Raw genomic sequence first — 13,049 nt, forward strand, 5'->3', positions numbered from 1 at the left:
CAGGAAGGTAAGAGGTATGATGCAAGCTTATGAGTATGGAATAATAATACACAGAGTATTTCACAGAAGTCAGTGACAACAACTGTAATTTATTGCAAATGTTTGCTCCATTCTAACACTCTATTGCAGCTTCTCTGTGTCGAACTAAAAGTTTATAAAATGCTAACTTAATTTTTGTTCCATCAAAATGTTTTAGGAAAAAAGGTCTTACAATTTGAAAAGGCAACATAATTGTTCCCTTAGACACGGAAAGAAAAAAATTAAATTAAAAGCTGTATCAGTGCTTACTCACTAATTGAAAAAGAACTCTCAGCAATTGAGGTTAGCTATGCAACATAATAAATATGAAAGTCCATGCATAGCCTAAAGAGCCTGACACCCAATTACTGAGTTACAGCCCACTGAAGGCAACACACAGGAAAATCAAACAAGCAGCACTCTTCAGAAATGCAGACACAAGGAATCGTGAATTTGCAGAGAGAAGTAACGCTTATGAATCACTACCTAAAATAGCCTGACAGATTCAAGCTGGCCTGACACCCACGTAATGCGGTACCTATAAACCAAGAGTATTCCATGACTGTCAAAAGTTTCTCTAAGAGTCTGGACGTAAAAAGGCAGTGAGCTTCAGAGGTTGTGGCTGCTTTGCCTGTGTGCCTCTGGAATCACAAGACAACTGCTCACAGAGACAGATGCTGAACGAGATCATCCTTCACCATTCCCATGCTGTTCCCTCTCCAGATATATTGATAAAGACAACATGTGTTTCTTTTTACTCCTCTTCTGATATCACTGCCCCTGTATCTAGACATGTTTGTCAGGACTCATGAGATGAAATCTCTTAACAATGACAAAATACTGCATCTTACTCTCCTCTTACCTGCTCAACTGTTTAGCCCTTCTAATAGTCAGTAGAGAAACAAGAGCCTCCTACATTTCCTAAAGGCATTTTGCTTCAAGTGAAGATTCCCAGCTCAGCCATTTCTAGAGCATGATGGAGAAATGGAAATGGTAGTAAAGCTCTGAAAATAATTGACTGTGACAGTGGTCAGGAAGGTAAAGAGGGAACACTTTGCTCACAAACCATTACAAAAACCTCAGCATTGTAAATTAAGCAAATTAAATTTTCCAACAGTCGTTGCTTGCTGCTGCATTATAATATTGCTCAGGTAACAAGACATCCAGACTGACAAACGCAACATTCACAGAAATCAGCAGTAATGCCAGATTCAACATGAGGGCTTGCATGCAAGAAGGAAGCACTACAGGAATAAACTCTGTAAGGAAGATTTCCTGTATAAGACCACTACTGTGGTAACTGTTTTGTAGGGTATTACAGCACAGCTGGGAGATCTACAGCAGGAAGTATAATATGTGCTCACATGGGTGCGGTTTCTTTGATGAATATAAAAATGCTTCATTATGCTTTACTGTATTTAATCACACTGGTTTGCCAGATCAACCAAACCTCACTCCTCCAGGGCTACTTTTGGGTTCTGTCATTTCTGCTTAATCAGGGCACCAGGGCAACCTCACTCCTCAAGTGCCCCTTTTGGTCCTGTGACTTCTCCTTAATCAGGGCATCGCACACTGCATCTGTCTTGTAGCATCACAGCCTCTTTTCCGTTGAAGAGCTCCATGTGCAGAAGAGCCACCACGTGACCCCATGTGGTGTGGGTGCCCAAGGAGGGGACAGCACGGTCCTCACCCTGCAGGGCAACCAGAGGCTTGTACAGCATCCAGGGCCTTAGAGCCAAGGCAAAGCTGCTAACCCTTGCATCACCCAGTTGCAGCCCAGGCAGCAGAGCCACTGCTGCTCAGGATGCTGCACATCCCCTCTCACACTCTTTTTAAAGTCCTGCTCGAATACATGTAAGTCTGAAATGATGTTTAAAAGGATTCCTATTTTTCTAAATGTTTTAAAAAAATATGGGCAAGTATTTCTTCTCCACACCCTTTTCAAATGCACTGATCTAAGTGCTTAAAGAAGTTTGAGCGGTCTTTACAAATTTAGTGTGGCTCTCCACACAGAGCAGTGTTTTGGGACAGCTATTATGCATGTATTCACATGGTTAATAACAGCATGTATTTGGTAGTAATTGCTACTCCCCTGAGACTTTGCACTGAAGCAATGTTAACTAATGCTATTTGATCACAAGTTACAGTGGTTTGAATTACATGAAAATCTGGGCTTTTTCGCCACCAGAAACATCAAATTCCTAGTAAGCTAGCCCAAAAAGATCTTGAAAACATGGTTAAGACATCTGGGAAATGTTAAAGTTCAGAACAAACTATGGAAGAAAACAAAATTAATGGTTTTTTTTAACTGTCATAAGTGCTCTGAGGGGGCATAAACCCTGAATTTTCAGTACTGGAGACTGGTACAACCCACTGCTGCTTTGTCTGACTGCCATGACTGTGATTCCAAGGTATTTTATGGTCACTGCTTTAAAGTAGGTCAGTATCTGCAATTCCTATCTTACAGATATAGAAATCAGAGCAGGAGATGACAATGACTTTGCAAAGAGAAAATTTGACTTTGCAGAGACAAATTTTAAGTCAGGAAAATAAAAAAGGCAAATTCAGAAAGTGGCTTCTCAGTACTCTCAGCTTTTACAGAGTTGGTAACACCTCCTAATATGCTGCTACTGAGGGTCAGGTAACACAGCAACAAAAGTGCTTTTTCTCTCAAGTTGTGATTAGGCAGCCCAGAAATATCACACACATTTTTCTTAACCATCCATTTATGTTTAATAGGCAATTCAGCATTACCCTTCTATTTCTACATCTCAAAATTGCATCAGACTCCAAAGACCTATTTCAAAGGATATATCCAATATTCACAAGTGACTGAATATTTATATCAAACTAAAGTAGTGTTCAGGAAAGAAGTGGCCAAAAAGTGCTAGAAAAATGAAGTAAACTCAGCAGTACTGCGAAATACTAATGGGTAAATGTACTGAGACAATGAGAAGAAAAAGGAAATGTCATAATTGTGGTGAAACAGAAATGGAGAAGGCTAAAAACCAAGATGGAAAGGAAGAGGCAAACAAAAAAGCATTTTGTTTTTCTTGAATCACAGACCAGAGCAACCACTTCCTAAAATGACATCCTAAAATGTCATCAGCATTGGAATGGGACATGCAGCCTACAGGCCGGACATTGAAAATCAGATTTATCTCCTGATTCCCTTCTTCATGCATTTCAATCCTACCCATCTTTGCAGACAGATTCCTGTCACCCAACATGCCCACAATCTGTTACTCTTAAAGCACAATGACTCTAGCAAAATGCCTATCCCTGACTTTCAGTGCTGATCTCACGTCACCTCTCAAGCCCTCAGCTATGCCCTGCATCATTTCCTATCTACCTAAGATGTGCTGCAAACCTCTGGCTGCTCTGCATTTCCACAGCACTCAGGACATGAAGACTTAAAACCTCTCCAAAGCTGGATCCTCCCAGTGTAGGCAGCCAGATCCTGGGCAAATGTTTCTTCCATGTTAAACTATCAGTCACCCAAAGAGCTATCCCACCAAAAGGACATAGACTTGCAGTAGACTTATAGCTGAGCTGATTTCTAATAATGCAAGGATCGGGCACTCTTCAGCAAAATTCAAAATACCCCTGAGCTCTTAATCTCTCCGTGTACTCTGATTTACTGGTTTAAGAACAGAAAAGTTGTTTCTAGTGAACTCAGGAATTTAACCTACATAAATTCTTGCAAAACTTTCATAAGACGTCGTGTATGTCTTTAAAGACCCAGATATGGCATTTTTAAACACCTACTTTCCTGCACATGGGAATCAGCTTCACTGAAAATCACTCAGATTTACATTTTCCAAGGCACTGGATATAATTTCTCTTACCGGTTTTACTTTCAAAGGGATTTAGTCATCTAGGTCATGTAAACACTGTAGAGAATGTTATTTCTCCTGCTCATGGTTTTTTCACAACTACTGTAGGCTTTCACAACTGCTTGACTTTAGTACAACCCAAAATGCACATCTGCTCTGTAATCAATAGATATGGGCAGCTCCCTCCAGGAGGTGAGTCACAGCATCAAAGCTGGAGCCTACAAGTCAGTATGCAGACCTGGGAATACCTTTTGGCAAGCAATTTTGTCAAGGCTGGCCTCCCCAAAAGCTAAGGGCACAACACAGTTTTACTTTAATTGTTTGGAGACAAAGTAAATAACTTTTTTTTTTTTTTTCATTAATAAGAGCTTTCTGAGCATCAAGGCAGGAAGAGGTTGAGCTATCAGATGAAAAATGCCCACAACTCCTCTTAAAGCACAGAAGGCACACGTACCTAGCAACTCTAATGTAAATAACAGCATCATAATAGCAATTTATCTTTCACTCTACATTGAACAAAAGAAATACAAATGAAAAATTACCTGGGCACCATAGACTCGTTGCATTGCCTGAAGCAACTGGTTTGTGTATTCAGTAAGGGTTCCTGCATCTTCTTCAAAGACACTGAGCAAAGAACGAGTCTTCAATAAAAGAAAAAAACAAAACAAAACAAACAGTTTTCAGTCCTGAGTGGAAATATTAGAAAGAATCAAACAACTGCAAAGAGGTGATAGTAAAAAGCAATCAGAAATAATATGCCTTTGACTAGCACAATTCTGTTTACTCAGAATCTCTAAACATGTGGAAATTAGTTCTTTTCTTATGGATAGGTAAACTGAGGCACAAGGAGACAAACTAATAAAATGCTTCAGACACATCCCCACTCTCAGGCTCTTGCTCCTACTAATAGACAGTCCTTACGACATAATTAGAAATGTAAAAAATCCTGAATATCTTCCTGCTGACGACAGTAATTCAAACCACACTAAGGACTGGGGGTCAAACACCACTGCTTGCTCACTTTACTTCTCTAGTGTCAGACTGCATTGAAAGCACCCCTTTCCAGCGAGATAATTTACACTCTGTTATTCACACCCCACTGTCTTGAGCAACTCTTCAGGGGCCACAGCCAAAGCGAGCTGATATCACTGGACCAAAGAACTGAGTGTTCATCCCCAAGAGGCACACAAGGATACACCCATTTGGAGATACCCGGCTCTTTCTTCACTCTGCTAACTCATCCTGGTCAGCAAGCAGGAAGGAGAAGGAAGAACTTGTGTTATCTTAAAAACACAAATTCCCTTGGTTTGTTGAGGTGGAATGATCAGGAATAAAGAATTATGTTGGTGACACAGCTCCTAAGATGGGAAAGAAAAGCTATTTCAGAATAATGCTGGGCTCCAGAATTTTGTAGATCTTTACAATAATTAAAGAGGAAAGACTGTCCCTTTAACAAAGTCATGATCCATACTTAGTCTTAGCTTTGATAAATCCAATCTATTTGAAGCTAACTGGAAATGTCCCTCCATCTGTACAGCTAACTTATATGACAATAATGAGCTTCATCTGCTTACATGAGGTGCATACATAAACTCCAGTATTTTACAGATATGTCAGTCCTGTAAAAGAGCAAGTGCTTTATATATCCCCCTATTACAGGAATCTCTAATGTACCTAAAGTATCCAGGTTCAAATTTGGGCAATTTATTTTTAAAATTTTAAGATACGCCACTATTTTAACAGAAGGCACATGCATTTTCCAAGGCATTTTTTCTTCTCTGCAAAACTCTTTGCCCAGACTTTCTTTGTCCTGGAAAATTCCACACCTGCATCCTTCAAGAATCCCGGCCTATGATTAACTATCATTTCACCTCTGCTGAGAAGTATCTAAGCCAGAAACTAGTGCTGCTCAGCAGTTAAAATACATGACCTGGGAGTCAGTCTTTGGGTTCTCTTCATAACCTTCTTACTCTGAGTCACTCCAAAATCTCCCAACAGTTCACTCTGCTGATGTGCTGAGCTGCTACAACACTTCGTACCTGAGAGATGCTGGCAGTTTGGGAAGCTAGTTTGAGATCCTAGATCGTAAGGGAATATACACTACAAAGTATTGTTTTCAAATAAAGAGAACATAAAAACCAGAGAATGGAGAGAAGTCCAAGCCAATGGAATGGATACCAGGAACCCAAATGTTTAAAGAACCTTGGTACAGAACTTCCCTGTAAGGACAGCAGCATGTTTTTGAGAGTTTTCCACATTAAGATATTATTTCAGTAACTGAAAACACACAGATTTTCAAAAATATCTGGTTTCAAATGTTTTATCTTCAATGATGTATTAAAACAAGCAAAATAATGTCAACAAACTATCTTGTATCTATACAGTGCTCAACTGCCTTGTGTTACAACAGCATGTGAAAAGTACAGGGTACAAAGATGGTTAAAAGACAAATTTGGGAAAAGCAAAAATTATAAAACTTGATGCAATGTTTACCAAGCCAAATCTCAAACCAAAACTAAAAGGTTATAAAGAAGCTGCTTGAAGTAAGCTACAAATCATACACTTCTGCCTGCTGGAAAAGGTTCCCAAATACAGGAATCTCAGCTACAACAGTAAATTTTACTGAATTTTTGCAGGTTCAGATATTTCATTTGTCTAAAGATGGCTTGAGGTAGAACAGCTCCAGGAACCAACTTCTGAAAGTCTTGGCGTCTGTTATTAGCACATTGTTCAAAAATTATAAAAACAATAAATGATTCAGACAGTTTGGAAGTTATTCTTGGAAACTTTTACATTTAAGAATACCATATGAAATCACTGCAACAAAATACCAGCGTGTGTGTACTTTCTTTGTTGCTGTTTCCACAAATTTTGGAATAGCAGCTAATGTTGCTGAAATAAACCAGTAATCCAAATATTAAGCCAACATTTAGGAGGCCCCATTATTCACAACATTATCTCAGCTTCTGGAAAGATAGGAAGAAATTTTCTACTTTCATGTAAGTACTTCCCTTGATTTTAGCATGACTGCTGACATAAATTTTTCTCTATTTTGTAGCCAAATGCCTCCAAATTAAGAAACTTCTTATGGCCTCTTTCAGCCAGTGTCTGGAGACAAATCAAGACAAAAGTACTGTACTGATGGGGAGAGATAAATCAAGTTTCAGAAACCTAATGAAGAAATAACTTTGGCCTTATTCTCCTTGGTCTTGCATGCAAATCACATACTTCCCACATATTACACAAAGTGACGTTATATCCTCATTTCACCATCCCTTTGCACTCCTGTGACTGTGGAGAGCAGAAGAGAATCAGGTTCCTTCACACAGAAGTAAAGGATCCTGTCAGATGCCATGCTGCTTATTTCTGCGGAACAGTGACTTTTTGCCTTGATTTTATGAATCTAAAGCTCTCCATGGTGAATAAACTGTGGAGAAGAAACCCTTATAAAAACATAAAAGACCAAAAAAATCCACTCCTGCTTCCTTGCATGAAAAGAATATATTTTCCTAACACTGGGCCATTATAAAAATTAAACAATGCCCCTCCCTCCAAAAAGAGCTTCTAGAAAAAGCAACGACCAAATCAAGGCAAAACATCCTGCCAATACTCAGGTTTATGCACAGCCTGACACTCCAGTAATTGCAAAGGAGATGTTAACAGCCTTTATTTCAGGACACAGGAAAGACGACAACCTCCGAATTCAGTTCAGTGCATTGTTCAGCTGCTTTAGGTCAGCGTTACATTTTTATTCATTGAGAGAAGTGTTGACTGAAGAGGTAAATTAGTTCACTTCTCCTGCATGTCAATTTCTTCAGCTTTAGGAGGCAGTGGGCAGGTTGACACTAAAAATGTTACTAACTACTAGTTGTAACTAGTAATCCGGTACATTCTGGTAAACTGTGGAACATAGAAAAGCTTAGGCTGGTGACTCTGCAGGTCACCTCGTCTAAACCTCTGCTCCAAGCAGGGCTGACTGTGGTGCAACATCACGTTACTCAACACTTCTTCCAGCCTAGTGTTTAAAATTCCCAAGGATGATAACAAATACACCACATCAAACAGAGGATGGAAATCCTTCTTACTAGAAGGGGATTTCATGAAATTACAAAAAAAAAAAAAAAACAAAAACAGGATAAAACAAGGCAATTAAGATAAGATCCAAGGCTCATTAAGTTCTGACAGGTGCACTTTCAATCTTTCCTTCAAAATGTTTCATGACAGACTCCGCAACACCTTGCAGCAATCTGCTCTACAGCTTACCTATTCATTCCTCCTCCTGATCCGCCAGCAGACGAGTTAGGATTACAACACAGGGTTCCCTGGCAGCTGGGCCCATACTGATCCACCCTGCCCTCATTTGTCCTTCCCCCGCTTCACCAACTACTTTTGTATCTCTCTCTGCACCACACTTTGTCCCCAAGCGCGTTCACCTTCTGCATCCCTCAGTGAATTTCCACTCTCTCCCCTTCCTGTTCTCTCCTCCACTCAACCAGCCCCCGAACACATCGAGCCATGGCATGTTCTTCTCTGTGGGGCTTCCACAGCGCCAGGGATGCCCCGTGCAGCTGCGGCGCATCGCGGCCCCAGCAGCGGGGCACGGGGCGCTGCACGGGGGCCAAGGGAGGAACAGCCTCCCCTGCCCGCACTCGGGAAGGGCAGCGACCGCCTCTCCTCGTTCCTCAGACCCCTTCAGAAGGAGGTCATCTTCGGTGAGATCCGCCTCACTTATCCTCATAGGAGCTCCTGTATGGGAACTGCGGCCCCTGGGGAGCAGGCACGCTGGCGGTGACACTCCTGCAGCCCATTCTGTCACCGAGGCCAGGTGACTCACCGCGCACAGGTGTCCCTTTCCCTTCGGGGGAAGCCAGCGCACCGAGCCCTGCCCACCCGTCCTTCCCCGACACACCTCGGCTGTTCAGGGCAACCCTTACAGCCACCGAGCGCACACCCAGGCGGGACGGTGCGAGGAAAATGCCACAGGAGTTTCACTAAGGGCGGTGAGGAGAAAGCGGCAGTGCCCCCGCGCTGGGGGACAGCCCTCGTACCAGGAGATCCCGAGGAGCAGACTCTGCCTGCTTTTGCCCCGACGAACGCCCCGCGGGACACCACACCTCCCCCTCGGCCGCACTGGTGCCGTCCGCCCGCCCCGGAGCATCCCCGCTCCCCGACGGCTCCGACCGCCGAGCCCTCCCTGACCCACTTCCCCGCCCGCCAGGCTGCCGCGCTGTCCCCCGGCACCGCCCCGGCACCCCCGTCCCCGCCACGGGACGCTGCTCCGGCCCGGCCAGACCCGCGGGCTGCCCGCCGGCACCGAGCCTTCAGGCGCGTCACACCGACCGACGGACGGCCGGGCTGTCGCGGCAGCGGCCGCTACCTGCGGGCTGTCCTGCAGAGCCTCTTCCAGCAGGAGCTTGTCGACGGCGGGCATGTTGGAGCTGCGGCACGGCGGAGCCCTGGCAGGAGCGGGGTGCGCGGCGCCGGCACGCCCCGGCGGCGGGGCCCGGCAGCGTCCGTCCCTCCCTCGCTCCCTGCGTCCCCGTGGGGGCGGCCGCGGCGCTCTGCAGGCAGCGGGCACGGCCGGAGGGCTCCGCTGGCGGGGCCGGGGCCGCTCACTCCGCCCAGTTCCCGTCCGCTGGAGGAAGCGAGTCACGGGGAAGGCCGGTGGGGGGAGGCTTCCTGCCGCCATCACCGCTGCGGGCAGCGGGACGCCGGGCCCGGATGGAGGACGGCCCGTGCCCTCCTCCCCCCGGGCCTCCCGCAGCTCCGCTCCCTGAGAGCAGGGCTGCGGAAGGAGGGATGCAGCAGGGGCCCTGGATACACCCTCAGCTGAGAGCGGCTGTGAAGGTGCGATAAAAACCCGGGGAAGATCACCCCCTCCAGCCTGAGTTCGTGAGGCTTGGGGACCTCCAGCTGTGGGCGAGCCCTGTCCTCAGGCGCACGGAGGGACATTGCCTGGGATCAGCACGGTCCCTTGCTTATCAGTTTGTGGCTTCTGCATTTGTTCTTGTCCGTGGGCAACTCTGCAAGTGAAACTGGGACCTCGTTGTGCTCCAGACAGGCAAATCCCCACACAGCCATAGCCCATAACACCATAACCCCATAACACTTGGGGGGTTAGAAGGGATGCATTTTAAATTACTAGTCTTTCACGTACTGAGATATGTTTTCATGACTATCTTGATGCTGTCTTAATTGTGTTGGATAACTCCAGCATTTGGACATTAATTCAGATACTTAGTTGAACAAAATTAACGTTTGCAAGGTAAGCACAGCTTGATCTGTGAGTATTTGATTATATACATGCTTTTGAAGGGTGTCCATTGCTTTCAGATGCCTTTGCTTCTCCAGAAGTCCAGGGTTACAGATCTTGCAGGGAAGAACCATTGCTCCATTCTTGTCAGCTGTAGCTTTTGTTGCTCCAGTATGCCTTGAGATAAAAGTGGAGATACTCACATCCAGAGTCTCATTTAAGAAAAAAAACCAAACAAAAACAACCCCAAAAAACCACCCACTCCCGAAGACTTTAGGAAGAATGCTGGCAATTAAACAGAATATGTAAACAACCGTACTGGCCATAAGATGCTGCCATCTTCAAGGAAATTTTGCAATCTTCAGATAACTCATATTGCTACCCTCTTTTAAAAGAAGAAAAATAATTTTTAAAAATGCAGCTTGAGTTGTAAAAGAACTCCAAACGTTAAAATCAGCCAGCTTTTTGCATCTAAGTCCCACTGGATTTTTCCACTTCTGTCATTCTTAAGCAATAGCAAACATTTTGTATGACAAGGTGATTGCTAATAAAGATCGAGGGGTTTTTTTTCCTGTAAAAGACTTTTTGCAGGTTGGCTGGATGATTGTTTGTTTTAATTATGTATTAGAAAGACCACTGAACCCTGTAATTTTGGCTAAGGTATTTCTGTGTGTCTGACATTGATGGGTATTGCTTCTGAAGCTTGTGATGGGACCTTTAACCCAATGTGCCAAGCTGTAACAGTGGGACTGCTCCACCAGTCCTGAAGCTGGACTCCCTGTTCCAGGCCTTTGAGTAAGAACAGAGGTCTCACATTCAGTTCCTTTTCCTGCCTGAATAAAGATGCTGAACCATAATAAAAATCTCTAGCTAATACCAAAAATACCAAGGATGACAGTATGTATTTACATAAAGAGAAAAATAGATACAGGTTTATCATAATAATGTTTCAGAGAATTCTAGAATGGTGAAAAGAGGTCAGTGATTTTTTTTTTCTACAGAATATGAAATAGGGCACCAGTTAGGCATTAGGCTTGAGAATCTATGATCACATCTGAGCCAATTTTGTCAGTCTGCGTTAAGTCTTTTCTTTCATCTGAGATTTTGAAAACATTACTTGAAATTCATAAAGAACAAGAAAACCATGCCTCATCAGATTTTCTGTGTCTTTTAAATTAGCTTCAGGGCATTTTTTTAATATTTCCCAAACACTTAGTTTTAGTTACAACTCTTGCCTCTTTCTTTCCCCCTCTTGTCTTGAAATAGTTCAGCAACAGCTCTTACCCATTGAGCTGAAGGATTTCCTTCACCAGGAAAGCATTGAGGTGGTTTGTGGTTTTATTTCACATCAGTGCAATAACCTGGAATGCTTTGTCTTCTTCCTTTTGATGGCTTTATTTAGTCTGAGGTTCAAGAGTGGAAGCCTGTTGTCATTCCAAAGTTCAGGATAGTTATTTCCGGAACAGGTTCTACTACTTTTATTTAAATAAATAAAAAGCACTTCATTAACTTACTGAAGGGTGATGCTTTTTACTAGTTGTCATTCTTTCTTGCATCATTCCTTACACAGCTATAAATTTGGTAGATTGCTTATTTATAGTGATCAAAATGTTTTTATTGATCTTTCCCAATACAGTCCAGGTGGTTTTGAATTTCAAAAAGTTTCCTGTTAGTAACTGAAATGAATTTCCCAGTCACTCGGTTTTATTGGGCCTCAAGAATTACTCTTCAGTTTTGGTAACTCCAAATAACATTTCTAAAAGAATTAAAATAACCCACAGTGCTACCACCAAACATTTCAACAATTTATACAGCATTAGCAGTCGTATAAAAAGAACTTAGGGACCTTGAACATGGGCAGTCCTTTGGGTAGAGGTGTCTCATTCTTTGACACAAGGAAACAGAGTTTCTGGGTTTCCTGAGTTTCCATGTTCTATATGCAGGTACTGAATGGAATATACTCGCCTACTACAAAAAGCCTTGCTAGTGAAAAGCACTCATAGCCGTTCTAGGAACACTGAACATATGGAAAGAGAATCGGGAGACAGTAGGAACAGTACCCAGAATCAGCCACTGACTACTCAAAAGATCTGCCATGGAAGTGTGAACTGAGCTGGAGATCACCTCCAGGAAGCAGCCCAATTAATTGGTACGTGGGTATTCTATTACCTACAGATGACTTGATTATGTTAAGAAAAATGGCTCTTGGAGTGTGAAAACTTAAGAAAAAAACCCCCAGAATGGCTATAATAAACTGATCCATACTGCCTATAAAACTAGTAAGAAATCATCGTATCAAGTAAAATCAATAATTACTTCATACTCGAGTATGAAGTAATTCATTACATAAAGTAATTGTACTTCTTCTAAGAAAAGATGATGCTTCGTTCCAGCAAAAGCCTGACTGTACCCAAAAAATCTCATAGCCGGGAGAATGATCAGTTTTCAAGGAAAGAAGAAGAAAGTTTGAATTCATCTGGAATTTCAAGATTTGTCTGCTAAACAAATGTCTTGGCAAAATTATATAGAATCTTCCAGTATTACTGTAGATCCACAGGAATTGATGCATCTCCAAACCTGAAATGAGAGTTTTACACAGAACAGGCTTTTTACTGTTTGAGGATGGCCAGGAACATCCCTTGGAAACCAGCCAGTCAAGTCTGGCTGTGTGACGGAGAGGACCACATTGTGAGGTGGCAGCTGGGACTGTGCCTTCTGCAGGACTGAAGGTGTGCTTTCCCCCCTAACTGCCCAGCACCAGCTCAGGGCTGGAAGCAGCAGTGCCAAGCCTGAATGGTGCCGTGCCTGAGTTAATAAGCCCTGCCAGCTTTAATTGGACTGTTTGGAAACAAGACAGCTGTTGTGCATCCTTAGCCTAATTTATTTCCAAATTTGATAATCCACCCAGTATTAATGGAGAGCTGACTATAATTATTTTTTTC

At 43.1% G+C, this 13,049-nt stretch overlaps 1 protein-coding gene across 1 annotated transcript in view; it reads right to left on the reverse strand.

The window, feature by feature from the left end:
* The window catches only part of APPL2 (adaptor protein, phosphotyrosine interacting with PH domain and leucine zipper 2), a 33,794-nt gene extending 24,452 nt beyond the window's left edge, over positions 1-9,342 (reverse strand). The window contains exons 1-2 of the mRNA XM_066183958.1: positions 9,232-9,342; positions 4,397-4,495 (exon numbers count right to left, since the gene is read on the reverse strand). Of these exons, the coding sequence (XP_066040055.1) occupies positions 4,397-4,495; positions 9,232-9,285 (153 nt within the window). The 5' untranslated portion in view covers positions 9,286-9,342. The remainder of the gene's footprint in view (positions 1-4,396; positions 4,496-9,231) is intronic.
* Positions 9,343-13,049: the final 3,707 nt, after the last annotated feature.

Source organism: Chamaea fasciata, unplaced genomic scaffold, assembly GCF_029207755.1.
Source record: "Chamaea fasciata isolate MVZ Bird 193981 ecotype frontalis unplaced genomic scaffold, bChaFas1.0.hap1 SCAF_5, whole genome shotgun sequence".
NCBI lineage: Eukaryota > Metazoa > Chordata > Aves > Passeriformes > Sylviidae > Chamaea > Chamaea fasciata.